The 25,896-nt window shown below is 39.7% G+C and overlaps 1 protein-coding gene across 1 annotated transcript in view; it reads right to left on the reverse strand.

The window, feature by feature from the left end:
- LOC123763221 (probable RNA-binding protein 19) overlaps positions 1-25,896 on the reverse strand; it is a 39,499-nt gene that overhangs the window by 13,032 nt on the left and 571 nt on the right. The window contains exons 2-8 of the mRNA XM_045750281.2: positions 17,332-17,533; positions 13,616-13,980; positions 12,519-12,593; positions 11,363-11,585; positions 9,590-9,787; positions 4,656-4,844; positions 2,438-2,577 (exon numbers count right to left, since the gene is read on the reverse strand). Coding sequence (XP_045606237.1) covers positions 2,438-2,577; positions 4,656-4,844; positions 9,590-9,787; positions 11,363-11,585; positions 12,519-12,593; positions 13,616-13,980; positions 17,332-17,533 — 1,392 coding nt within the window. The remainder of the gene's footprint in view (positions 1-2,437; positions 2,578-4,655; positions 4,845-9,589; positions 9,788-11,362; positions 11,586-12,518; positions 12,594-13,615; positions 13,981-17,331; positions 17,534-25,896) is intronic.

Raw genomic sequence — 25,896 nt, forward strand, 5'->3', positions numbered from 1 at the left:
GACATCCTTTCCACTATGGGGCCTGCTTTGTTTGTTGTTGTGGAGGAGGGGATCCATTCCTCTCTTGCTCCACCCCAGCCCCTCCCTGCCCTATGATATATGGATCATGTATGTGTTTTGTGTGCTGTGTTTGTATGTGTGTGGGGTTTATCGGGCGGCTGCTGCTTTAAGGGTCTGTTTTTCCATGTGTGTTGTTGCAGCTGGAAGTTGATGTGGATGCACAAGTCAGCCCTTGTGTGTTTTTGTGAAGCAAAGTTGGGGAAATATGGTTACCAAAAGTTTCCTATTTTCCCCTTCTTTCTTTCTCTTGGTGCTGAAGAAATGTTAACACCAAAGGCGAAACAAGAGCAGCTTTGCCAAGGCTAAACATAAACAGTTCATGCAGAAGGTTGGACAGGGAATGAAGCAGTTCAATCCTGAAAGGTCGAGAATGTCTCGCAGGTTTGCCAAGTCCTGCTGGGGGAATGGAAACAACAGGGACACTCACTGAACAGAGGCAGTGAACTCGACCATAATCAACCCAACCACATTGCGATGACCACATGAATCTGAGGGGAGGACTCCTAACCCAACACCCTTGAACTTAAAGGAAGGGTGGGAAGGTGATTGACCTACTCCTCTGGAGACCCTGGGAAATGACACTGGCCAAAAGAAGCACCAATTGGAGGAAGTACAAACAAACAGAAATCAGGCTTTGCTACCCCAACCAGCAACCAATGAGGGCTCAACGCAAAAGACAGATCCCCTCTGCAAAAGAACCCAAATGAGAGGGGGCTAGAAAGAGGAGCAAAAAATGGAAGGTGGGCTAGAGCATTAAGAACCAAACATGAATCTAAAGCCTGGGCCAGCACTGCCTGTCAACATGCAAGATGAGCCCAGAAAAATGCTGCCAGTGCCTCCCAAACTGCCAAGGTCAAAGCTGCAGGCAACATGGTAGCCACACCAAAGCCAGAACATTCAAGATCACCTTGGAGCTGGTCAGAGAACCACCCAGATGTACAAAATGGCCACCAAGTGAGCATGAGCCCTGTGAGCCTCCTCAGCAAGGGCTTCAGAGACCAAAAGCAGCTGGACAGGAGCTGCAACTTATTCACATCCAGGGAAGAACCAGAACAAGCAAGCAGCTTTTGTGTGGCCAAAAAGCAGCACCACCCAAAACCATCTAAAGGACAGGACTCACTTCCTGCCACTCAAGGCTTAGTTAAGAGAGACTTACTGCATCACTGCCATAAGCTGAGGGGGACTACTGAAGAAATCTGACCAGAAAATAAGATAAGGAAGGATGATACAAAGCTGCATTAAGGAGAAATAATACCTACCCTTATGTAGACGGTGTGATATGAAGATAAAAAGAAAAAAATTAGAACAGTAGAAATTAATACTCCAAGAAACAGGCATGATGTTGGAAGAATTTTTAGAATAAAAAATGAAAATGTCATGGAAAGAGGCGAGTGAATTGCAAGATTGAGGAAAGCATACTGAGGAAATTTTGGCATGTTGAGCAAATGAATGATGAAAGACAGGCAGCAAGTGTATTCAAGCAAACTTGAGGATAGTAAGAGGAAGGATGAGAAGAAGACAGGCAAACATTGCAAGTGTAGGAGAATAAAAACAGCACACGACATGGTGAGGAACAATTCTGAGTGACAGCATTTTGTTATGAGGGACTCAATCTTTGTAATGTATACAGTTCAACTCATGAGTAGTAGTTTACATCTTGTCTTATCAAGTGGTTAGGTGTTGATGTCTAAGATTTGCTGCAGTGTGATTGTCTTCTCTCTCCGTAGAGCTATATAGTGACAATGATATTTGGATAAATTGATAAATGCTATGCTTAAATTTGTGTAACTGTTTCATTAGACTGTGGTGCTCCTTTTTCTTTATCCAAGCCGATGTCTCCCCCTTCCCATTACAGCAAAAATCGGGTTACGTTATTATAATGCCGAGGATGATACTTGAAACAATATGAGATACTACATGATGCAAGAATATTTTCCATTAATATGAAATAACAGCAAGCATTACCTATAAATCATAATATATTTAACTACTGCACTGCACATAGTGCCTTAAGGCACTCAATGGGTGGTGTGAACAAATTTTAAATTCTGCAATATTTTAATGTTAGTTTCACTGATTTGAAGTGAAAATTGCTAAATTTGGCAATATTTTGTCATTGTTCTGGTTTTTAAAACTTCTCAGGTAATATATAACAATCCATTCAGAACTGCACCTTTGACATTTGTCACATGAAACAGGTGGACAGTGCAAGGGTTATTGCTGAAAGATAACTCACTATCATGAGGCATTGAAACACTCACTCAGATAGAATGGAAAAGAACTGTAGAGGGTCAAAAACAGTAAGCTCAAGCCTTGCAAGCACAACTAAGCAGGTACAATAGAAAAAAAAAATGACAATGAATGATTAATTACATACTTCTTGTTTGGATTTGTTGTATTTCTCAGCCATGACATCGATAACAGCACTACTACCCATGAACAAGGTGTTCCAGTTGTGCCATGACCCAGCTGTGGCTTTCTGCTCCTTAGCTTTCTTGTCTTTAAAGCTCATACCCTCTGAAACATACAGAGGAATAATAAAGTAAAACATACAATTCAGTTCGTGCTGAAAGTACCACTAGTGTAGTATCATACAAAGTCACTTGTGCTATAAAAAGCAGGATGCTCTATACCAAGTCACTCCTACTTGCGACCGACAATTAACCACCACCTTTCTGTTACAATGGGTATCCCCAGCACACTCCTTAGTGATCCTATGTAAATGTTCATATATTATCTCTTATATACTGCAATTTTTATTTCATCAGGAATATCCAAAACAAAAAAACTGCATTGAATGTAATGAAAGGCCATTTTCTGGGTGAGCCACGGAGGCTCCCTGGAGCTATTAGACTGATATTACCTAACATTTAAAACCTCGATTTTCAAAAAGGCCTCGTTTTCAATTTTTTTTGGCTCTCAAGCTCAATTTCATAGACAAACTTGACTCGACATTCGAGGTTTTCCTTGGTGCTCAAGTTTGTCGATACACATAAGGGCCGACTGAATGCGTTGCATGCTTCAGTATATCCGTGTCTCCCGCCTAGTGATGACCACGCTTGAATTCTTTATGAAGAATTTAATTGGTTTTGTGCTTTTTTGGTTTCTGAATATAAGAGCTATTATATATCACGCCATGGGTTCCAAGAAAGTCAGTGGTAAAGTTCAATCTAAGAAAATAGTTGTGAAGATGACGATAGAGGAAAAAAAGCGAACATTCATAGCGAGACAATGTGATGTCTCGCTACAGACACATGTTAAAACGTAGGGAAAAACAAGTGTCTATAGACAGATTCTTAGTAAGACAAGCAAGCAGTGAGCCACGACCAGGTCCTAGTGAAATGCCTGCAAAACATAAGAGAGAGAGTACCCCAGAAATATCATCACTGCTGTTATAATGGAAGGGGACTCCCATTCCAAACACTAACACCTCTCCTCCTCCCCCCTTCCTCACTGTCTTCCATACACCAACAAGAGTCCTCAATAAAGGTAAGATATATTGTACTTATATTTTGTACTACAGTATGTACAAGTACAGTAGTATGTATAAAATGTGTTTTTAAGTTAATATTTTTTGGGGCGTGGAACAAATTAATTCAATTTACATTATTTCTTATGGAAAATTTGTTTTGGTTTTGAATTTTTGGTTTTCGAATCGTCTCTGGGAACGGATTAAATTTGAAAACGGAGGTACCACTGTATTAGTCTGGGGCTTCAGTCAATTGGAGTTCTGCATACTGGGGACCACAAACCAGAACCTAGCCCCCTCAGAGAGGCGCAGAGAGCAATTGCCTAAGGAAACCCCACTGTTTTTGGGAGTATTCCACGTCTGCCAACGACTGGGGTTAGGCCCCCAGACCAGAAAGATAAGCGTCTCAAAACAAACCCCACCTGGTAGAAAATTGGAAACCCGAGACCGAACAGAGATCCAGAACTCCCCCAAAAGACAAAAGGAAACAAGCAAATGTCATCAACCCAGCACACCATTTGTTTGTGCATCTCTCCCCACCCCAGAGGGGAAGTACCGGATCCCGTGCCGGCAGCCCTCTTCCCACTTCGGAGACTAAGCAAATGAAAACGAAACCGCTGACTGGAGAGAGGGAAGGTGCCAGGGAGCCTCCGGAGCTCACCTAGAAAATGGTGTTTCATTACATTCAACGCTGGTTTTCTGTGGGGAGCCCTGTCGGCTCTCTTGAGCTACATACCCAAGATAAGTAAAGGTGGGACGGCTGAGTGGACAGAACTTGGGATTTGTAGTCCTAAGGTTCCGGGTTTGATCCCTGGCGTAGGCGGAAACAAATGGGCAGTTTCTTTCACCTTGATGCTCTTGTTCACCTAGCAGTAAATAGGTACCTGGGAGTTAGACAGCTGCTACGGGCTGCTTCCTTGGGGTGTGTAACAAAAAGGAGGCCTAGTCTAGGACTGGGCCACGGTGATGCTAAGCCTTGAAATCATCTCAAGATAACCTGGGAGGCGGTAGCACCACGAGCCTCAACTTGAAGACGAGACAACTGGCTGCAACTGGTGACCCAAGATCACACAAGAATGACTTGGATCCAGAATATATTCAGAACAGTGTCAAAAATAATCATTACCTTTAGATTTCTCATCCTCTTCTTTTGAAACACCTGGAAGAATATGTAGCAATCTTCCTTTGAAAGTTGTTCCATCTAATTCAGTCATAGCTCTGACTGCATGCTCAGGAAACAGAAAGGTCACTGTAGCGAATCCTTTTGGGCGACGGGTGAATTTACAGATAGGAAGACTAATATCTGAAATTTCTCCTGATGAAGAATTAAAAAGAATTCAAATTATTTTATGTAAATAATAAACATACTGAACATAACTACACTTTATATCAACAAATTTCATAAAAAACTATAGAATTTATTAGCACATCAATAAACTATATTGTATGTCAGCTATCTTATCACAGCAGCACCTCACATACTGTACCTTTAAAAGTTTAATTTTAAGTATCACTAAAGTAAAAAACCAGCCCTGCTGAATGTAATGAAACGTCGTTTTCTGGGTGAGACCCAGAGGCTCCCTGGAGCTTATCCAGGCTGATATGCATATATTAGACTTTGGCATCAGTTAGTGTGAATAGAGTTCTTAGGCCAACCGGGGACCACGAGCCAGGACCTGGCCCCTGGTCCTGGCTCGTTTGGACCAGTCCCTGGTTTGGAGCATTCTATGTCTACCATCGACTGGGTCAGGCATCCAGAAAGGTAAGCATCCCAAAACAAACCCCTATTTTAGTTGAAACTACTACTAAAAGTCAAACGAGTGGACAGAACTCCCCAAAGAAAAACACGCAAACGAGCAAGACGTCACTACGTTGCCGTGCCGCCGTCTGTGCAACTCCCCTTCTTCCTCCCCGGGAGAGGAAAAGGGGAACCCCTAACCCCTTGTGCCAGCCACCCAAAACCTCAGTTCTGAGGCTGGATATAAAAAACATGCAAAAAACTGCCGACCGGAGGGAGGGAGGGAGGGTTGCCGGGAAGCCTCCGGGTTTCACCCAGAAAATGGCATTTCATTACATTCAACGCTGGTTTTCTGGGGAGGAAGGGGGGGGAGCCCATTTGGCTCCCTGGAGCTATGTACCAAAAGACGAAAACATGAGGGACTTACCCAGGAGGCGGTCGTTGCTTGCTCCTCAACGTGAAGTTGAGACAACTGGCTGCAACCGCCGACCCAAAGCGGCACAGGCCCAGGAACATTTACCAGGTAACACGCAGCCAGGACCCTGTTAGACTGCAAAAACCCTATGCCCAAATGTCCGCCCAAGACATGTAACCGAAGATGGCAGTAGGAGCAGCACACTTACAAACGTCGTGGGCACGGGAATAGACCGCAGGCCGGCTGGACAGAATAACCTGCGGATGATCTGAGAGACCCGAATCCTGGAACAGGGAAGAAGGGAAACCGGTAAATAACGGCAAAGAGCTACAACCAGACGCAACACATGATGCACCCCCAGCCTGACCAACCAAGCATCAACAACCCAAGGACCCCTCCGGAAAGCAGCTGTTTCATTCTTCGCCAGAAAAGTGGGAGATGCCTGCAACCGAACAAACCTATCACCAGGACCAAATGAGCAGAAACCCCTGTGCCGGAGGAGAGCATGAAGCTCCTCGACCCGACCCCCAGAGGCTAATGCCAACAAGAAAAACAGCCTCAGAGAGATGATCCAGAATTGAAGGGGCCACAACAAACCGAGGAGAGAAATAAGAGAACCCTATCCAAAGACCTCGACGGCTCAGGCGGCACATGAGCAGGCCGGAGGTGAAACAATGTCTGAGACAGCTTGCGAAACAGCACAGAAGTAACATCAATGCCGAAAGCAAGCTGCAGCGGCACCGCCAGCGTCACACGATAAGAGGCAACAGTATTCAGCATAGGATGACGGTTCTGAAACAGCCACAAGAGAAAGGACAAGACTACCCGAACTGAAGCAAAGTAAACCTACAAAGAGACAAAAAGAAATGCAAGGACCGCGAGGAAACTACATACTGCCACTGAGACGAAGCACGCAGGTGGGACATCATCAACGAAGCCACCTGATCACCATACAGATGGTGATAGACCTGAGTCAAACATACCAGACGCGAAGACTCAAGGAGAAGATCGAACCAGACCGATCATCTGAAAGAGGCGGAGCCACGGGAAAACCCTTGGGAATAACTGTTCAACATCCTCAAGTGTTTGTGTTCTATGTTTTGTGATTATTGATTCGCCTTTTGCCACTTTAGCACCCATAATGTCCTTTTTCTTAGCCAGTATGGTGGATATCGTTGACTGAGGTTTGTTGTACTGCCTAGCCAGTTCAACAACCCACACACCATCTTCATATTTACGAATGATATCTTGTTTCTGCTCTATGGTCATTCTTACATGGGCTCTCATATGTTGAGCCTTACCACTGACTTTCCTGGGACTCATGGTGTGATATATAATAATTACTTTAATGTTCAAAATGCAAAAAATCACCACAAACGCGGAATTTCTTATAGGCGCGATCGTCACTAAGCGGGCAGCTGTAGTAAACTGAGGCAGGTCGGACCGCGTGGCTGGGAACCACGCGCTCGGTCGACCCGAACGTGTACCAACAAATATCGTAAGTCGACGACACCATTGGATGTCGAGTTGCATTTTTCGATGAAATTTACATCGTAACTCGAAATTATCGTTAGTAGGGGCAATCGTAAGTCGAGGTGTCACTGTATATGCTTGGGAAATTGTAAGTCAGGTTTCAAATCTGCACAGAACAACTGTAGTATATTTGAGTGAGAAATATGGTAGGAAATGTAAAATAAATCCACTGAAAAGTTAGGGTGCTATAAGCACAATTAGAGATTACAGGGTAAACATCATAGACCCACTACTTTTCAATATCCAATCAACAAACATAAGAAATGTCTCAATTAATAATGGAAGCTCTCAGGAGAGAGCTGGCAAAGTTTCTGCTGAAAGTACCAGATCAGCCTGGCTGTTGTTGCTATGTGAGCTTACAGACTACAAAACAGCCATACAGACCAGTTAATTAACAGAAAAAGTTGGCCACAGGCCAGGATGTAGGAAGAGAATTCATGAAATCAGGAGCAGGTAAATATGGAATATCGGTAATTCGTACTTGAACTGAGCATATTTTCATTGCTATTCTAGAATTTTCAGCAACCCAAGAATCTTGAGGGGCCTGACAGCTGAGTGGACAGCGCTTCTGATTCATAGTCGTGAGGTTCCGGGTTCGATCTCCGGTGGAGGCGGAAACAAATGGGCAGAGTTTCTTTCACCCTGATGCCCGTAACCTAGCAGTAAATAGGTACCTGGGAGTTAGACAGCTGCTATGGGCTGCTTCCTGGGGAAGGGGAGTGTAACAAAAAGGAGGCCTGGTCGAGGACCAAGCCGCGGGGACGCTAAGCCCCAAAATCATCTCAAGATAACCTCAAGGAGCCCTGTATGAAACGTTTAATAAGTACTGTTGTCCAGAGGACACAGTAGATCTTAACTAATGGAAAAATCAGATGGCTCATGATCAGAAAGATATTTTCATGTTTACTCCACACAGTATTTTCATTAACCACCATGCTGCCCCAAGTTTATTGTGAAATTCCCCCTGTGCGCATGAAATACTGTAAAGTGTTCAAAAAATTCTTTTTCTTCATAAAATGATAATTTCCTTCCCTGAACATGTCTATGTAAAAATATATACTAAATTCCACTTACTTTGGTTGTGGGGACGTGGACAAGGTGCGTTGTGACGTCATGAGGGCCTGGTCGACCGTGCGTGATTCACCCAGACACAGTCACGCGGGCCATTCAAGCACCGGGTGTTGCCACAAATATATTTTCAATTATTTGTTCTATGTATTTCCAATGCGGTTTTATTTGTTTTTTTATCGTATATGATGCACATTTGTGTCCTTTACAATATGTATACAGTAGAATGTTCATAATGTTCCATGGAACTGTGATACATGTGTCAGTAATGTTTCCACAATAAATGTTTATTGTTGCAATATTACTTGTTAAAAATTCACTAAAATTACAATATGTACAGTTTCACACACTATTTACACAGTAACACACTGTATTACACACTCAGTATTTTGGAAGTGAGAAAAAATCAACGAAGTAGTCCATGGTACACAGCGCAACTTCGCTCTCGTTACACCAAGTACAGATAGATTTTCGCTTCCTGTTTCTTCATTCTGTGTGCTTGCAAATAACGCACTCATGTACACCCTTGGCATTAGTACCTGTAGGTGATATGTAGCCAAGCTTGTAAAACGTAAGGTAGTCTTGAAAAGATTACAGGAAAAGATCAATTTGTAAGGTAGTCATGAAAAGATCACTTTGTAAGGAAGTGACAGGAAGAGATTCAGCCAGCCTCAAAATGTGTCCGCCAGTCAAGAAGAGATTCAGCTATTCTTGAAAATATCTATGGAAAACACCACCATGGAAGCCGCTAATACTGTTCATCTATGCTACTTGTATCAGATGCATCATCACTGAACGTAGAAAATGATTCATCTATGTATCATCTAAATAAATTGGAGATAGCATAGCATAGGTGGGCAAGGATGGAGCTCAGAGTTACAATTGGATACACTCGCTGTATTGTCCTCATAGGTGCTGTATCACTTGCATCCGACCTTTGTGTTAGGTCCTTATTGCACCTAGCTTCACCAATATTATGACCCTTATGTTCTTCAAACAAGGTCCTAAGAGTCCATTTCGTACACAACCAACTTCACACACATTTAGAATGGGTACGAAAAAATCAAAAAGTTTTCTCGGTTGGCGCAGTTTCCCACCGACCGAGAATACTCGGTTGGCGCAGTTAAGTAGTTAATCTAATTTCAGTGTGAATATTTATGGAGGGAAAACAGCTGCTCAGACAACCAAAGGTATTTGGGCCATCTTTATTCTGAGGTAGATATACAATATAGTTACTGTACTGTATAAAGATAACCCATTTCTAATTAATAATTAAAAATCAAAATCTTAACAATATTTAAATTACCATATTTCACAAAAAGTTCCCGCAAGTCATCTTCAGTAATAGAGTACCAAAGGTTCCGCACGAAGATCTTTCCCGATTCAGCTACAGGCTCTGCATTCTTCACTTTTTCTTCAGTAGCACTCCAAGGAGCACTATTTTGTGAAAAATCATTCATTTCAGGAGGCTTCTCATATTTCATGATATGTACTTGAACACCATCTGAAGTAGAAAAATATGTAACAAATTTTAATATACAAATTCTAATTAGATATACTGTACTGTACAGAGCATCTGGCATTGTTTTATTACTGTGCATACCATTCTTTAAAGTAAATTGGTACAAATACACAATAATGAATCTTATTTAAAGAATAAGAGTTAATGACTGATTGCAATTTTCAATATTTACTGAAATACTTTCAATACAGTATTTAAGTAGAGAAGTTCAACTGAAATGGAACGAAGATACAGTAGCATCAAATCATTTTATAAGGTTAAATAAACTGTCAATAAAATAATATATAAATTCTGCAATAATTTCTGGGATGACTACATTCCCTCAGTGGCTTTCTTCACCATTATGACTGCCACCATAGGGACAATACACTCTCAGACTTTCTCACTGTTGTAACGGACACAGGAACCAGAATTCCATCTCCTGACTGAAACGAAGAAGCTGAAGGTATCAAGACACCACACATTTAGGGAAAACCCTACTAAAGGGGCTGAAAGAGCATCATAAAAGCTCAAAACACTCAAGAAAAAATGTTGGATACAAATACCAAACTCAAAAATTATTGACAAGGAAGCAAAATACCAACCAGCTACTGCCCTCTCCTGTCACCACACACACAGCTAATTTACCAGGGGTTTGGCTTCGACCGAACCTATCAATCTTCAGCCAGTTCCCTGCTGTCTGGCTCATGTCTTTCTCAGACTGAGAATATTTTGCATAGTGGCTGGTTTTGCTATTATTTTTATTTGTGTAGTGTTTGTTTTATACCTTATTACACTCTTTGTAACTGTATTTCCCAGTCACCTTGCATGTCTCACGGTTTATACTTTGTTTCAGCTATGCTTTCAAAGTTATCTTCAATGGCACACTGTTTAGCGAAGATTTCATGTGAACAGAGTTATTTTCTCTAATGGAGGCAATTCCTCCTTAGGAAGAACTCCATTTGCATCTTTCCTTATATCAGGTGGTGCATGTCTTGTAATTAAATTAAATCACATAATTAAATTAGTTTAGAATGACTCTTAGGATCCACTTGTTCAGGTGTTTATCCCAGCACAAAGACATTTTGGGGCTAGAAGCAAGGGAGGGAGGGAGGGAGTGGAAGCCGGGGGCACTATACCTGAAAGGGAAGGAAGAGATGTGGACAGATCCAAGGTGGAATTCATCAACACCTCCAATTCCAGGTGCCTAAAACCAAGACAGGCCAACTCCAAGGCATCCACTGGGCACAAAGTCATGAATGCTGAAGGTGGGCAAATCAAATGCGCAAGGCAACAGCTACCTGATAAGCTTGCATTTCACTAGGAATGTCTAAGAGAAGAGCCACACTGGGGAGGAACAAACCCCATAGAACTCAGGATCATAGGTGTCACCAATCCAACAGACAGAATGGTGGAAGCAAAATGAATGAATGTCACCCCTGACATTTTAAAGTCCTATATTCAAGCAGATGTATTAAACTATTTTGTGATGTAGGGGAAATAATGAGAAACCCAATAATAACTGCAAAAGGCAAAAAATGACTTTATATATATGTGATCTAGGGCATAGATACTTACCTAAGAAACTTTTATCTTTCATCAAAGCCTGCTTCATTTCCTTTTCAGTTCCAAAGCCAACATAGGCTACTAATCGAATGTTCTTTGGAATTCTAAGACTTTTGTATTTTAGAGGTTTGAGGAACGTCTTCACGCTTTTCTTTGTAAATGTTCGGCTAGTGTTTTGCTGGGACTTGCACATTCCTCTAGCTCGAATAACAACAGTATGAAATTCCTTCCATTTCTGAAAATAATGATAAGACAGCAAATTAAAATTGGGTATTGTTGTTGTATATGAAAAAATTAGTTGAACACAAAATCTGATCAATGAGGATTTAAGAAGAAAGTAAATTGAGCATTGAGTGTAACGTGATAGCTATAATTTCTGCCATTACTGCAATATTTGCTGCAGTACATTGCAGTATATGTCAATGAAGATAGCCAACACATGCACAGTAGGTGGTGTCCCTCCCCCCCCACACACACATATAAATTATGTGAGAAATCTTTAAAGAATTCTGATAAAGAAAAAGATCTAGAGGTGGTTCTAGATAGTAAACTATCACCTGAGGACCACATAAAGAACGTTGTGCGAGGAGCCTATGCTACGCTTTCTAACACATGGATGGTGAAATACTAAAGAAATTGTTCACGACTTTTGTTATGCCAAAGCTAGAATATGCATTGGTTGTGTGGTGCCTGTATCTTAAGAAGCACATCAACAAACTGGAAAAGGTACAAAGACATGCTACTAAGTGGCTCCCAGAACTGAAGGGCAAGAGCTACGAGGAGAGGTATGAGGCATTAAATATGCCAAAACTAGAAGACAGAAGAAAAAAGAGGTGATATGATCACTTCTTACAAAATAGTAACAGGAATTGACAAAATTGATAGGGAAGATTTCCTGAGACCTAGAACTTCAAGAACAAGAGGTCATAGATTTAAACTAACTAAACAAAGATACAGAAGAAATATAAGAAAATTCACTTTTGCAAACAGAGTGGTAGACGGTTTGAATAGTTAAGTGAGAAGGTGGTGGAGGCCAAAACCATCAGTAGTTTCAAAGCGTTATATGACAACAAAGAGTGATGAACACCACGAGCGTAGCTCTCATCCTGTAACTGCACTTGGGTAATTACACGCACACACAAAATACATGTAACATCAAGTATTATACCTTTTCCTTTTCAATTTTTTTGCCCTCGATATCATCACTGCTTTCCGGCTGGGACTTCATGAGACTTTTGAGATACTGAAAATAGAAACAAACCAGTATTAAAAGACATTCATGAAAAATATGTAAATGTACAACATAATGTAACATACTGCTGTATCTTGTGGCGTTGTATGAAAAGCAATGAAAAAAGCTCACCATAAGGTTAAAGCTTTAAATTGTTGGGAACCCATCTTCTTACAATACCATACCAAAATAAGTTGTAGCACCATCATTTATTCTCGTACACTTAATGCTGAACTCCACAAATCCATTCAATATCAATACAATATAACATAACCAGTATATATTTTTTCTACATATATTACTGCATTATTATGTTTTCATTTTATATTTTACTTGACTGTGAAGCAATCATGACTGTTTATATAATTATATTCAAATTCTATAAATAATATAATTAATTAATAATTATCAGTCTTCCTTCTACTTGGTCTTGAAGGAAGCCGGCCCCGGGTGAAAGAGGGCCGTGATGATCTCTGAAACCCGTAGGTACAAGACTAGGACATCCACCTCCTGGGGCTCGTGCGACAGAGGCTCTGCTTCAAGAGGCCGGGGTCGTTCTAGCCCTTGATCGGGTGGTTCATCTCCGGCCCCGACCATGGCGGTCTCTGAGTTTGGAGTCCCTGTACAGTACCTTGGTCGGTACTTGGTATGGTACAGGCCTGGTCGACGATCGGGCCACAGGGACGATAAGCCCCGGAACCATCTCAAGGTAATGGCTAACTCGCAACAGCCACAGTTAAAGACTACAAAAGTCTGTACCATAAAGTGCATGCATGGAGGATAGAATCTGGCTGAAAGGCCAATACTCTGGATAGCAGCTCTGCCACCACAAACACCTGTGACAATAAATATTGTATTGCACACCCTTCATGGATAAGTTGAAATGTTTCCTGTGACACTAGTCCCAATATTTTGTCCTCCCTGACTGTGCCTAATTATGTTCTATGGACACAGCTGGATCTTACTTTAACCTAATAACAACATAATAAGATAATGTACTGTAAAGTAATGCAAACAAACAAAATTTAACTTACATCTAAATCTGAAATATTCTTTTTAAAAGCTAATTTTTTTTCCTTGTCACCCTCTTCATTCTGTTCTTCTACATTTATTGTTCCATCTCCAACACTTTCATTGTTTGTGTCTTGTGAAGCATTGATGGCTCCTTCACTTAATCCCTTTTCGTCAATGCTTAGGAATTCCTTAAATTCAGGATCAGCCTCATATTGCTCCAACAACTGTTCCTTCAGAGACACTTTACTGCTTTTCTGTTTGTCTTTCTTATTTTTCTTTTTAGCATCAATTTCACTCTCAGTGACATTATCGAGAAGCTTCTTTTCATCCTTACTTTTACGTTGCTTGTTCTTTTCTGACCAAGAAACAGGTTTCTGATCACTTCCTGAAAATATAAATGGCAGTTGTTCAGTAGAGCTTTACAAAACAATATTTTTTTCTATACAAGCCTATATAGACATACAGTATGTATTGCTAATTAAAAAATCTAATTTTTTTTTAAATAAACAATAAGTTAGGGGGTAATGAAATGCGCCTTTCTGGATAGCATATCGGTAACTCCCAATGTTTAATTTAAGACAGTACAACCAGCAGATGGAGCGCTACTGGCTCAGGGAGGATGGAAAACCATGTCTTGAGGGTAGTACATCTCGCCTACAGGATTCTCTTTCGGTTCATATTTCTAATATTTCTCCTCGTATTGTTCCTTTCTTGCCCCTGTGGCGAGTCCCCCTTCCTAAATTTTGTTCTTCCTTGACCTGCATCACTAAAGCTTTTACCCCTCCTACGGTTCTTAAACGCCTTTTCCTTGAACATTTTTCTTCACACTTCTGCTCCGTTTCCATCTTCACCGATGGGTTTAAGTCTGAGGACAGTGTAGGCTACTCTGTTGTTTTTCCTGACCACACTTATATGTGTCGCCTACCTCTGGAGACTAGCATCTTCACAGCAGAATTTTATGCTATTCTCTATGCTCTTTGTCTCTTGCTTTCTCATTGTCAATCTTCCTTTGTGGTTGTTCAAGTGTGTCCTCATGGCCATGAGGACACATTTGAAGGCGGCTTCAAGTGAAGAAAATTACCCCAGTACCAAAAAGAGTAAAACCCCAACTTTCCCAAGGAAAGCATAAAACTCCCCAGTTCAACAATCGAAGGTAAGGGCCAAGAGAAGCAAAGCCTTTAAGAAATAATCCTGGTCTGAAGGGGAAGCAGAAAACCAAGGGAGTGATGATAAAACCTTGTCCAAAGATCAAGAAAGCTACGGAGGCACGTAAGATAGCTGGAGGTGAAAAATTGCCCAAGACAACTTGTAAAACAGGGCCAACAATACGTCAACACTAAATATAAACAGCAGCAACTACACCAAGGCTGAACAATATGAGGTAACAGTATAGCGCATTACAAGCCTATCATAAATAATCACAACAAAAATAAAAGGATTACAGGTACAGAAACTGAAGGCAATAGATGAAGATAGTGAAAAAGATGGAATAAGCACCAAGAAACCTTGTCATCATCCCAAAACCAAAGGTGAGATACCCAAAGATCAGCTGCCTGTGGACCACATAAATAGTAGTATACAAATAAAACACTCCAAATTTGTACATAAGCCAGAAAGCCACGGACCATTGAGAAACATATCTGGACCTTCCTGCTGAAAGTGGTGGAGCTGCAGAAAATGATGTGGATCTGTGCAGTGGGGCCAAAAAGACAGAAACCATGACTGGGCCAGCCAAAAGAGAGCCAACAGGAGAACTTTGCTAGAGAATGTTTCCAGTCTAGACACAATTTAAAGCAACAACCCAATTAGAGGAAAGAGATAAAGAAACTGCCATGGACCCCAGTCTAGATGAAAGGCGTCCACTGTAAGTCTTACAATCAGGGAATGGGGTCACATAAATTAGGAGCCATTAACATGAAGCGGTCTACCTTGGAGTAGCCGAACATCTTGCAAAGGATGATTCATCTATGGTTGGACATGCCCCAAACACAAGAAGCAAGTGAGCCAAACCCAGAAAATCCAGAAGACGAGCTACCCATAGAGTCCTGTCTCACAAGGGAAGAGACTAAAACAACCCCCCAGCAATTGAGACAATCAACCACCTGGGAGCAGCCCGAGTGAAGGTGGATGACGAAGCTCAAAGAGGGTGGTATGTGTCATAGGGACATATACCATATGTCATAGGGACATATACCATATATCATAGGGACATATACCATATATCATAGGGACATATACCATATATCATAGGGACATATACCATGTCATGGGAAAACCCCAAAAAGCCTGAAGGAAAACTGACAAACCAGAAGCTATCGAAGATCCCCACAGAACCGGCACCCAACAGTCTCAGTGATGGCAAAAGGTATAAAACCAAAGACAACAGTACAGTATAGTGCTCAGAGCTAGACCTTGACCAGAGGATACACCATGCAGGCAAAGTTCAGACTCCCACACAGCTGCTTGAGCAAATGACGAATGACCCAGAGACAATCCTCCACCAGCCTGGAGATTTGTATCCAAGTAGAGCAGCAATGCAGGTGACTGGAAGGAAAGCCAACCAAGAATCTCAGACCAGGCCCAATAAAGTCCAAACCTACTTTGGAACCAAAAGGGACTTTCACAAAAGAAAAAAAAAAACCTAGTGAGATGTGAAGAACCAGATCCCTGGCTTGCAGACACAGATTTGCTTAGAACCCAAACCACCCAGCCATCGAGATAACCCAAGACGTGAACCCCTAACACCTGGAAAAAAGGCAAACTCATTAAAGGACCCTTCAGTAACGCCAAAGTCTTGTTCTTCACCTAAAATGACATTGAAAACTGAAGCTGATAAGACTGAAAACCCTGAGCAAACACGAAAACAACCATGAAGAAATCATAACAAAGTAAAGTACACACCCGTGAATGAGAAGACAAATATAAAACGAAAGAACATGATCTAAAGACCATAAAAAATTCTCCTTCATTCCCCTCGAAAGGGGAATGAAGCAGTTGGAGTTGCTTACATATCAGTAACTACAGGGACTGAGATCTTTCTTGTGTTGTTACCTCATGCATTCTTCTGAGGATTTTAGTTTATCCTATTTTTTCTGGCTTTTATTTTCCAGGAGTTGTGTTGGCCTTCTGTTTAGGCTCTATAGCTCTCCAAGGGTTGTATTTTCCTTTTTAATACCACTTTTACATTTCGGGCAGTACTGTATTTTAAACATGCTAAGGAACTGGTAGTGAATACTGACTGTTTATATCTAATTTAATATTATAAATTATGCACAGTACATTAATATGTTTTAAAACCAGTCTGTGATGGACCAAATTATTTTGGTCCATCACAGACTGATGGATGCATACCAAATTAAAATTAAAACCAGTAAACCAAATTATTAAGGAACAGGTGCACAAGTGGCACAAATTCCAATATTTAAACAAATGTATGACTGCTCACTCTTTGTTTCTGTATAAATAAAGTATGGTAATAATTATTCATATCCAAGCATAACTCAAAGAGAGAGATTTACTGGAGGTTTACCTATTTGAACATAAATGACTAATTTGTAGGCTACCAAGGCTGGCATGTTAATTAATCTTTAACAATTACAGTACTTTCTTTTAACTTTTGGATTAATTTAAATAAAAGAAACAGCAATTTACTTTAACAAAAGAAAAACACTTTTGCAGTAGTATATTCAAAATTTATGTTAAGGTGATTATAAATGATCTATATCAAATAACTTACCATAATCTTGACAAATTTCAACAGTGACTCTGGACTGCTTTATGAAGGTATTGTTAAAAAAATTGCAAGCAGCTTGTGCATCTTCATGCTTCTCGTAACCTATAAACCCAAACCTCCGAAATTCTCCATTCTTATACTTCAGTTTGACATCTGTTATATTGCCTTTCAAGCTAAACTGTGTCTTGATATCATCTTCCGTAATCTGAAATAGAAAATTATAAAATATTAACTTTCTCTTACATTCTATAATCACCTGCAATCATACGGCTTTCCTGATAATAGTACAGCACAAGTACACCTCCATAATCCAGATTATATCATTCTAGACCAGATCTAAATTTTGTGAAATACTGTACAGCTTTCAGGAAATTTTCACATGTTTGGCTATTTATTACTAAATTTTCTATATTTTTCATGTAAAAATTAAAATGAATATAAACTATAGAATTTTATTTTAAATATGCTCAATGGCTTTCTTAATGCTACCTGCCTACCTGTTGACTACCTGTTGATGATTCTCAGGATCAATGTATCTGCTGCCTGGTCTCTGACCAGGCCTTACCTTGAGGTTACCTTGAGATGCTTCCGGAGCTTAGCATCCCTGTGGCCCGGTCATCGACCAGGCCTCCTGGTTGCTGGACTGGTCAACCAGGCTGTTGGACACGGCTGCTCGCAGCCTGACATATTGAGTCACAGCCTGGTTGATCAGGTATCCTTTGGAGGTGTTTGTCAAGTTCTCTCTTGAACACTGTGAGGGGTCGGCCAGTTATGCCTCTTATGTGAAGTGGAAGCATGTTGAACAGACTCGGGCCTCTGATGTTGATAGAGTTCTCTTTCAGAGTACTGTACCTGTTGCACCTCTGCTTTTCAACGGGGGTATTCTGCACACCCTGCCATGCCTTCTGGTCTCATGTGATGTTATTTCTGTGTGCAGGTTTGGGACCAGCCGCTCTACTATTTTCCATGTGTAAATTATTATGTATCTCTCCCGCCTGCACTCAAGAGAATACAGATTTAGGCTCTTTAGTAGATCCCAATAATTTAGATGCTTTATTGAGTGGATTCTAGCAGTAAAGAATCTCTGCATGCTCTCCAGGTCAGCAATTTCTCCAGCTTTGAAAGGGGCTGTCATTGTGCAGCAGTACTCTCTAGAGAGCACTGGCATCTTGAACGTACCAAATGTATCTCATACGTTGCCATTAAAAACATGATTAGATCCATGTTACTCCTAGTTTTGTGTCCATTATAAAAATGATTAAAAATCTGATCACAACCATTCCCTTTTACTGTATTTCCCAAGCTCTATGGGTAAATTTTACTGAGCAAAATTTGTTAACTTTAAACCATAGTATGAAGGACAACTACCAGAACCTGCCTGTAAAGAGATTTCATCATATCAAACATATTTTCCATGCCCACGCCTCAAAACAATGTAGCAAGGCCCTAACCTAAGTGAACGAAAACTACACCAACTCAAAATGGAAACAAATCATTGAATTTTGTTATATCTATGTTATATGAATGTTATTTGGGGGCATATCATTATAAATCATTATAAATTAAAAGTTGTTCAATTTGCTTATAAATTTATTTATGAAATGGTTATAGAAAGGGCTGCAACTGGTCCAAGTTTCACCATCACACCCTAAACAGAAAAGGAGAAAAAAAATACACAACGTATTATGCAACGAATGTTCAACATTCTCAAATAATCTCAGGGAACACATGTGTCAACTAAAATGTCTACTATGTGCTGTAGAAGCACAAACTCTTGTAATAATTGTAATATGTATGTGCAATATATTTATATGTAAAATTTTTTTTTCTTCTTTTTTTTTTTGGCCAATTTTTTTTTTTCGTTTGTTATCAAGGGATTTGCATGAAACTTGCACACCTTGCTCAATGGATGCCTATCTGCAAGGGTGCCAATTATGAACGAAATCTGTCGAAGTCAAGCTCAGCTACAGGTGGCCGAACTTGGATCTTTATTTTACTCTGGAAAGTAATTTACACCTTCAAAGTACTTCAGAGCTTTCATTTATTAATCAATTTACATGCAAATTACACCTTATATGTAGCGTTTGTGCTTCTACAGAATGTAGTAGACATTTTAGTCCAAAGTCTATTTGTTGATTTTATAAAAATTTATAAATATCATATATTGCATATTTTTTAGAAGGGTAACTTTGAATAATTATATTATTGCACTAAACACTTTTTTGATAAAACTGATCACTAGAATCCTTTATTATGTGCTAAATTTAATATCTGAGTGTTATAGAAATGATTTTAGTTGACACATGTGTTCCCTGAAACTATTTGAAAATTCGTTGCATAATTCGTTGTGTATTTTTTTTCTCCTTTTCTGTTTAGGGTGTGATGGTGAAACTTGGACCAGCTGCAGCCCTTTCTATAACCATTTCATAAATAAATTTATAAGTAAATTGAACCACTTTTAATTTTACAATAATATGCCCCCTTAAATAGTGCTCATTAGCTTTCCCAAAACTCCAAATACTGTACATCTTTTAGTGTTAAGCCAATCAATGAAACTCATTAAAAAGGAGACTGAAGCAATAAGTAAGTTTCAATGAGTGAAATTAAAAATGTATCCTATAAAGAAAACCTGTTTATAAAAAGATTTTTTCCCTTATTACAAGTACTGTACAGTATTTCTCAGGATCTTGCTGCTTAAAGTTTATTGCAAAACAGTTCTTATTGATTGCTGCTGCCAATGGTGGCTAATTTATAGCCACCATACTGTGCACCTAATAGTCATTGAATAAATGGTAGTTTACTGTGCACTACATATTCATCCTGCAAGCAGTATTTCACTGTGCTCACCACTCATCCTGTGAACAGTACTTTATTGTGCTCTTATCACAGGTGCAGCCTTCAAGCATCACTCCTCCATTCAGGCACCTACATTTAGAGTCATTCTCCAACATAAAATCCATTGAAACTTTAAAGTATCCGCTTAACTGGAGTAGAGTGCTCCATTTTCTTTCAAAGGAGCCACCATAATGGCTGGACAAGTACTGAGAACAAGCTGGTGAACGACCCAATGACGCGGGTTAAATCAGTACTTACTGGGTGACAGGCCAACAGCAATTAAGGCTCAACCAATACTGGGGTCACCTGACTCGCAAGGGAGGCGAGGAGGTGCAGGCCAGTTGTCACTACACCTTGACTACTCAGAGGAGAGTGACTTGGCTAGAACAGAAGACTCTTGGTTGACATGAAGTGCTCATGGAAGCGATGCCATCATCAGCAAATAACTTCCTTGGGAAGTTGCCAGAGTACAGTACAGGGTGCCATTGTCTGGAGGAGAACTTATGGAAGTACAGGTGGATCCGGGATTCACCGCTGCCCTTTGCACAGCCAAATAAAGGGTCAGAGATAGTCGTGTGGCTGACTCAACATTAGGGATATATCTGGGAGAAGGGGGGTATGTCAGTGTGTAGTCCTGATCATCACCAGTCGGCAACTAAAGGTAGAGGTGAGAAAGTACAGTAATACGAAAACTAAGTGCTTAGTGTGGAATGTAAAAGAAAACAGTTGTGTGGTGAGACTGCCACACCAAATGGCCCAAGTGAGTCACACAAGTATCTAAGGGTCATCTGGCCAAGCAGTTGTGGTGAACAGTGCCATATTCAGATGATCAGTTGTTACAAGGGGAAAGTTGATTTTGATTGGTGATTATAACAGATAGCATTAATGTAACAATCACAGAAGGTGGACCCTATATTACATCCATCAGTAGGTACTTGTTTTGTTGCAATTTCTTTAGTTGGGATAAATGTATTCACTGTTGATTGTATGATTTGCATGTTCTGCATTCGCCATTGTTTTGGCCAGGAATATATTCGTACGTTTTTCATTAATTCTTTTGGTTTTAGTGAAGACAGTAGCTCCTGTAAATCAGTGCTCCCTGTTCCATCTCTACCACATTCTGCACCCTACAGAGCGAGACTGTGTCAAATCTAGCTTAAGGTTCCCAGGGCATGTGCATAGAAACTTCCTCATACACACTCAATTTTTTTTTTTGTGCATAATCTTCATGTCAAATGCTCCAACTTTTCCTTATGGAGCAACATCATATCATGAACAGAAAAAACAAGTTGAAAATTATTGTTTTAGAGTATAGTTTACTGTAAAGCATTTTTTGAATGTGGCCATCCAAATATGTGCCAAATTTATACGCAAAATATTTATAACTCCAAATGTTATGGTTTTATGACTAATCGATTCACTAGAAACCTTAGCACTAAGAACTTTGCACATAATATGTAAAAATGGTGAGAATCGGTCAGAAACTGAATGTTTTATTAGGTCTCAAAGTTGAAAATTTTTCATAAAGAAAAATTGCATTTAAAGTTCTCGACAATAAATATAGTACTTCTAATTTATGACACAACTTGTAAGTTATAATTAAGATTGCTTGGCATTCGTACTCAAATATGTGAAAGTTGTAGGTAAATATGTGTTGAAATGAAGTCAAGAAAATAACCCCCCAAAAAACAAAATATAGGGATAAGTTAGGGATAACTGAAAAACAGACACTGGGCCCCTTAACTGTCTAACAGTAGGTTAGACATATATATGAGATTGGGTAGATATAAATAGGAACTGCCTCGTATGGACCAATAGGCCTTCTGAAGTTACCTTTATTCTCATGTTATTATAACGAAGCATATATATTGCAATAACTTTATTACCCATTTATTAGTGATAAGGCCCTAATCTGGTCCTCATTCATCAATACAAGCTAAATAGACAAAGAGAATAGTGTTTGAACTCTGCAAATAAATCGGCCAAAATAAAATGTCACAACCTTGGCCACCTGTGGCTGATTAACAGGTTGACCAATTTTGTTCAAACTTCACATGCTTAGTGCCGTATATACATTCTCCAAAATGTAGAAGTCACAACAAAATCTGCATAGAAGCAGAGAGAGAGAGAAAGAGAGAAAGAGAAAGAGAGAAAAAAAAAAAGTGGTTAACTTTTTATACAAAGGGACACCATTGGGCAATGTATTATATGATATATACTGTAATAGAATACTGAATAATAACATTACTAACTCATTATTATGTGTGAAATCTGGCCTTCCAGGAGGCACCAGCAGCATATCTACTTTGTAGACCCTCCTTACTACTACTGTACTTGTCTTCTTTGTGCATTGGACAGGTGCTTGTATCTCTTTGTCCCTGATTTCCAGAAAATAGGTGTAATCAGTACCGGTCGCTCATGGATTTAAAAAAAATATATATATGTATGTGTGTATGTATGTATATATGTATGTATGTATGTCTAACATATGCTTGAGTTAATTAAGGGATCTTACTTCTATTATATTCCACAAATCAACAACCCTGTTACCGAACCAGAATTTACCCAGGTCTTTCCTAAATCTAAACTTATCCAACTTACACCCATTATTTCGTGTTCTGTTATGTGTTGATGGCTTTTAATACCTCTATTAATATCCCCTTTGTTATGTACATTCATCCACTTGTATACCTCTATCATGTCACTCTAATTCTTTGCCTTTCTAGAGAATGTAATTTAAGCTTTGAGCTTAAGCTTCAGGCATGGGAATGCTTCTCCCATACGCATTCAGGTTCCCGCTCTACCCTACTCGACTTGGAAATGCTGGGCATTTTTGGGTAAGAACTGGGATCTTTATCGTGCATAGGTGTGAGAAAGGTAATGTGCATCACTTGCTATACTCATTCTGTGAGCTATAATGCAAAAGGATTACAGCATAGGGTACAAACAGTCTTAGTCAGATCTAAGTGGATGTTTGACATTTTCTACAATTTCTGTGCACCTTAATTACAAATACAAATATTTATTCAGGTAAAGTACATACATACAAAGTGAGATACAAAACATTGATGAATTTATAGATAGAGCTAGTACATACAATGCCTATAGCCACTATTACGCAAAGCATTTTGGGCAAACAATTATATTGTCCAGGGGAAAAAAAAGTGTTATTAATAATGATTTTAGGCTACACAACTTACTCTTTAATTACATACATTTTCCTATACCTTCGAAAACCTCAATATATTTACTACTGCATATACAGTTCAGAAAGGTATTTTATCATTATTAATAAAATTATTAGAAATTTTGTGCAATGTAAATTTAGAACTCTCAAATGGCTCCATTTTCACAAAATGTAAAATGTAATGATGTAGTCTCTCTCTCTTAAGTTGTATTCAAAGCTGACAAGTTCTGGGTATTAATACCCCAGTATCATAAAGTATTAAATATACCAACACAAAATGGAACACTAAACAATAGATATAAATTGGATAAATTTAGAATTAGGAAAGACTTGGGTCAAAACTGGTTTGGAAACAGGGATGTTGATTTGTGGAACATATTACTGGATGTTACGGTATCAACACCGTTGCTGGAGTGAGGAGTGGCGATTTTGGCGCCATCTATGGACCTACACTCCAACTCCAAGGCATTGAGACAAAGACAACGCCATCTGTTGGCGGAGGTGTGGTGTCTGTGAAAGGTTCCTGTTTCATACCTCTCTTAGGAGGTGAGGTCAATGATGACGACCTCTGGTGAGTGAAGTAACAATATCAGTGACATCTAGATTGTGCATTCGATAACAATTTCAGTTCCTTGTTGAAAGATTGTCATCCTATGTTCTCCCTGTATACTTTCTGTCTGCCTAATGATTTTTATGATCAGAGGTGATGTGAAGAGTCTATTGCACTGTGAAAATCAGTTCACCTTGGGCAGTCCAGAACTCCTGACTTGTTCCCAAGAGGACAAGTGACTGCTGTCAGTCGTAAGCAGTGTGTTGGCTGTTGTACAGTACTTAGGCAGTGTTATGTACAGTAGACTGATGTGCCCGGGATTTGGCCAATAGAAGTTACAAGACGACAATAGTGGCCGTCTGCTGAGAAGTGCTGATAGCGTGTTGCTAGAGACTTCTGCCAGGGTGTTTCTGGAGAGCAGATGTGGAGTATTGGGACATCATGACAGGGTGTGTGAACTGGCCCATATTGAGGAAGGTGAACTCGCTGGTGATTACCACCGAGTGTGGACGACGTGTACTCGAAGATAGTGAACTCACTGGGATTTGAAGAACACTGCAGATATATTGTGTGTCCTGGGTGAAAGCGACACTGTGTACATAAGTGTAGTTATACTTTGATAGATAATATATTGAAGGTGTAATTGCTTCTTGTTTATCCCCTTTATTCCTTGCACTATTACTTGCTACTGCCAATTCTTGAATTTGCCATTGACTTGGGGTGGGATCATAGAAGAAGAGGCTTTAAGACACATTATGCAGAAAGAACCCGGTTACTGGCTCATACAGGCCGTAACAATGGATAACACAAAAGACGTGGAATCACCTGACTGTTTCAAACATATGAATGAGTTTGGGTGGATATAAATAGGAGCTACCTCTATAAATAGGCCTGACAACTAAGTGGACAGCACTTTGGATTTGTACTCCTGAAGTTCCGGTTTCGATCCCTGGTGGAGGCGGAAACAAATGGGTAGAGTTTTTAACCCTGTTGCCCCTGTTCACCTAGCAGTAAATAGATACCTGGGAGTTAGACAGCTGTTACGGGCAGCTTCCCGTAAGATTGGGCTACAGGGACATTAAGCCCCAAAATCGTCTAAAGATAACCTCAAGATAACCACATATAACCCAAAGACCCACTGCAATGTCCACAATTTTTTTTTCTTAAATCAATTAAGAATTACAAATTATGTTAGTCTGTGAAATGTTTTATTGAGACAAATTTTATACATTTAATACACTGTAAATGCAAAATATAACTAAGTGAACCCAAATTAAATATTTTGGAAATGTTATAGAGCAGCAGTAATTAATTTTTGTAAGTATTTATTCCAAATAAACTAATGCCCAGGCAGAGTCAAAGTAAAATTATGTTCATTAATATTCTCAATTTATAAGTACAACAAATTCTAATAAATATTTTTATTAACAAAATATACAGAAGAACAGTACAGTAGTTGAATAGTTGCTGTACAAAAAAAACATTTATTAAAGCCACAGGACACAGAATTTTGAGCATTCATGTTTTCTTTTAGTAATCATATCTTAGAAGATAGCTACTACACGCTAATTCACAAGTGTCTGAAAAGGTTCCTGTATGTGAACCCAACTGTGAATAAAGTTACCATCTTTGTAATTACTTAAGTGTAATTACACAGATCATAAGGTGTACACAGGCATGCACTTCCACAGGCATCTGGATCATGGATCCAGATGCCTGTGGAAGTGCATCTGGAATGCATTCATTCCAGATCTAAGTCAACTCCCATATCAGGAATGGTTGAGGGTCTCAGGGCTATTAACACTGCAAACCAGGCATGACAGGACGGATCTCATTAAAACTTTTGAAATAGACCAATTTGGAGGATGTTGATCCAGACAGCTTCTTCAAAAGGTCAGATGTAACAAAAAACTTGCAACGGCTTCAAGCTCAACAAGACATAATGAGACTGAGAACAGGAGATGCTTTTTTCACCCACAGGATAAACCCATGGAAC

The sequence above is a fragment of the Procambarus clarkii genome, chromosome 49 (genome assembly GCF_040958095.1).
Source record: "Procambarus clarkii isolate CNS0578487 chromosome 49, FALCON_Pclarkii_2.0, whole genome shotgun sequence".
NCBI classification, from domain to species: domain Eukaryota; kingdom Metazoa; phylum Arthropoda; class Malacostraca; order Decapoda; family Cambaridae; genus Procambarus; species Procambarus clarkii.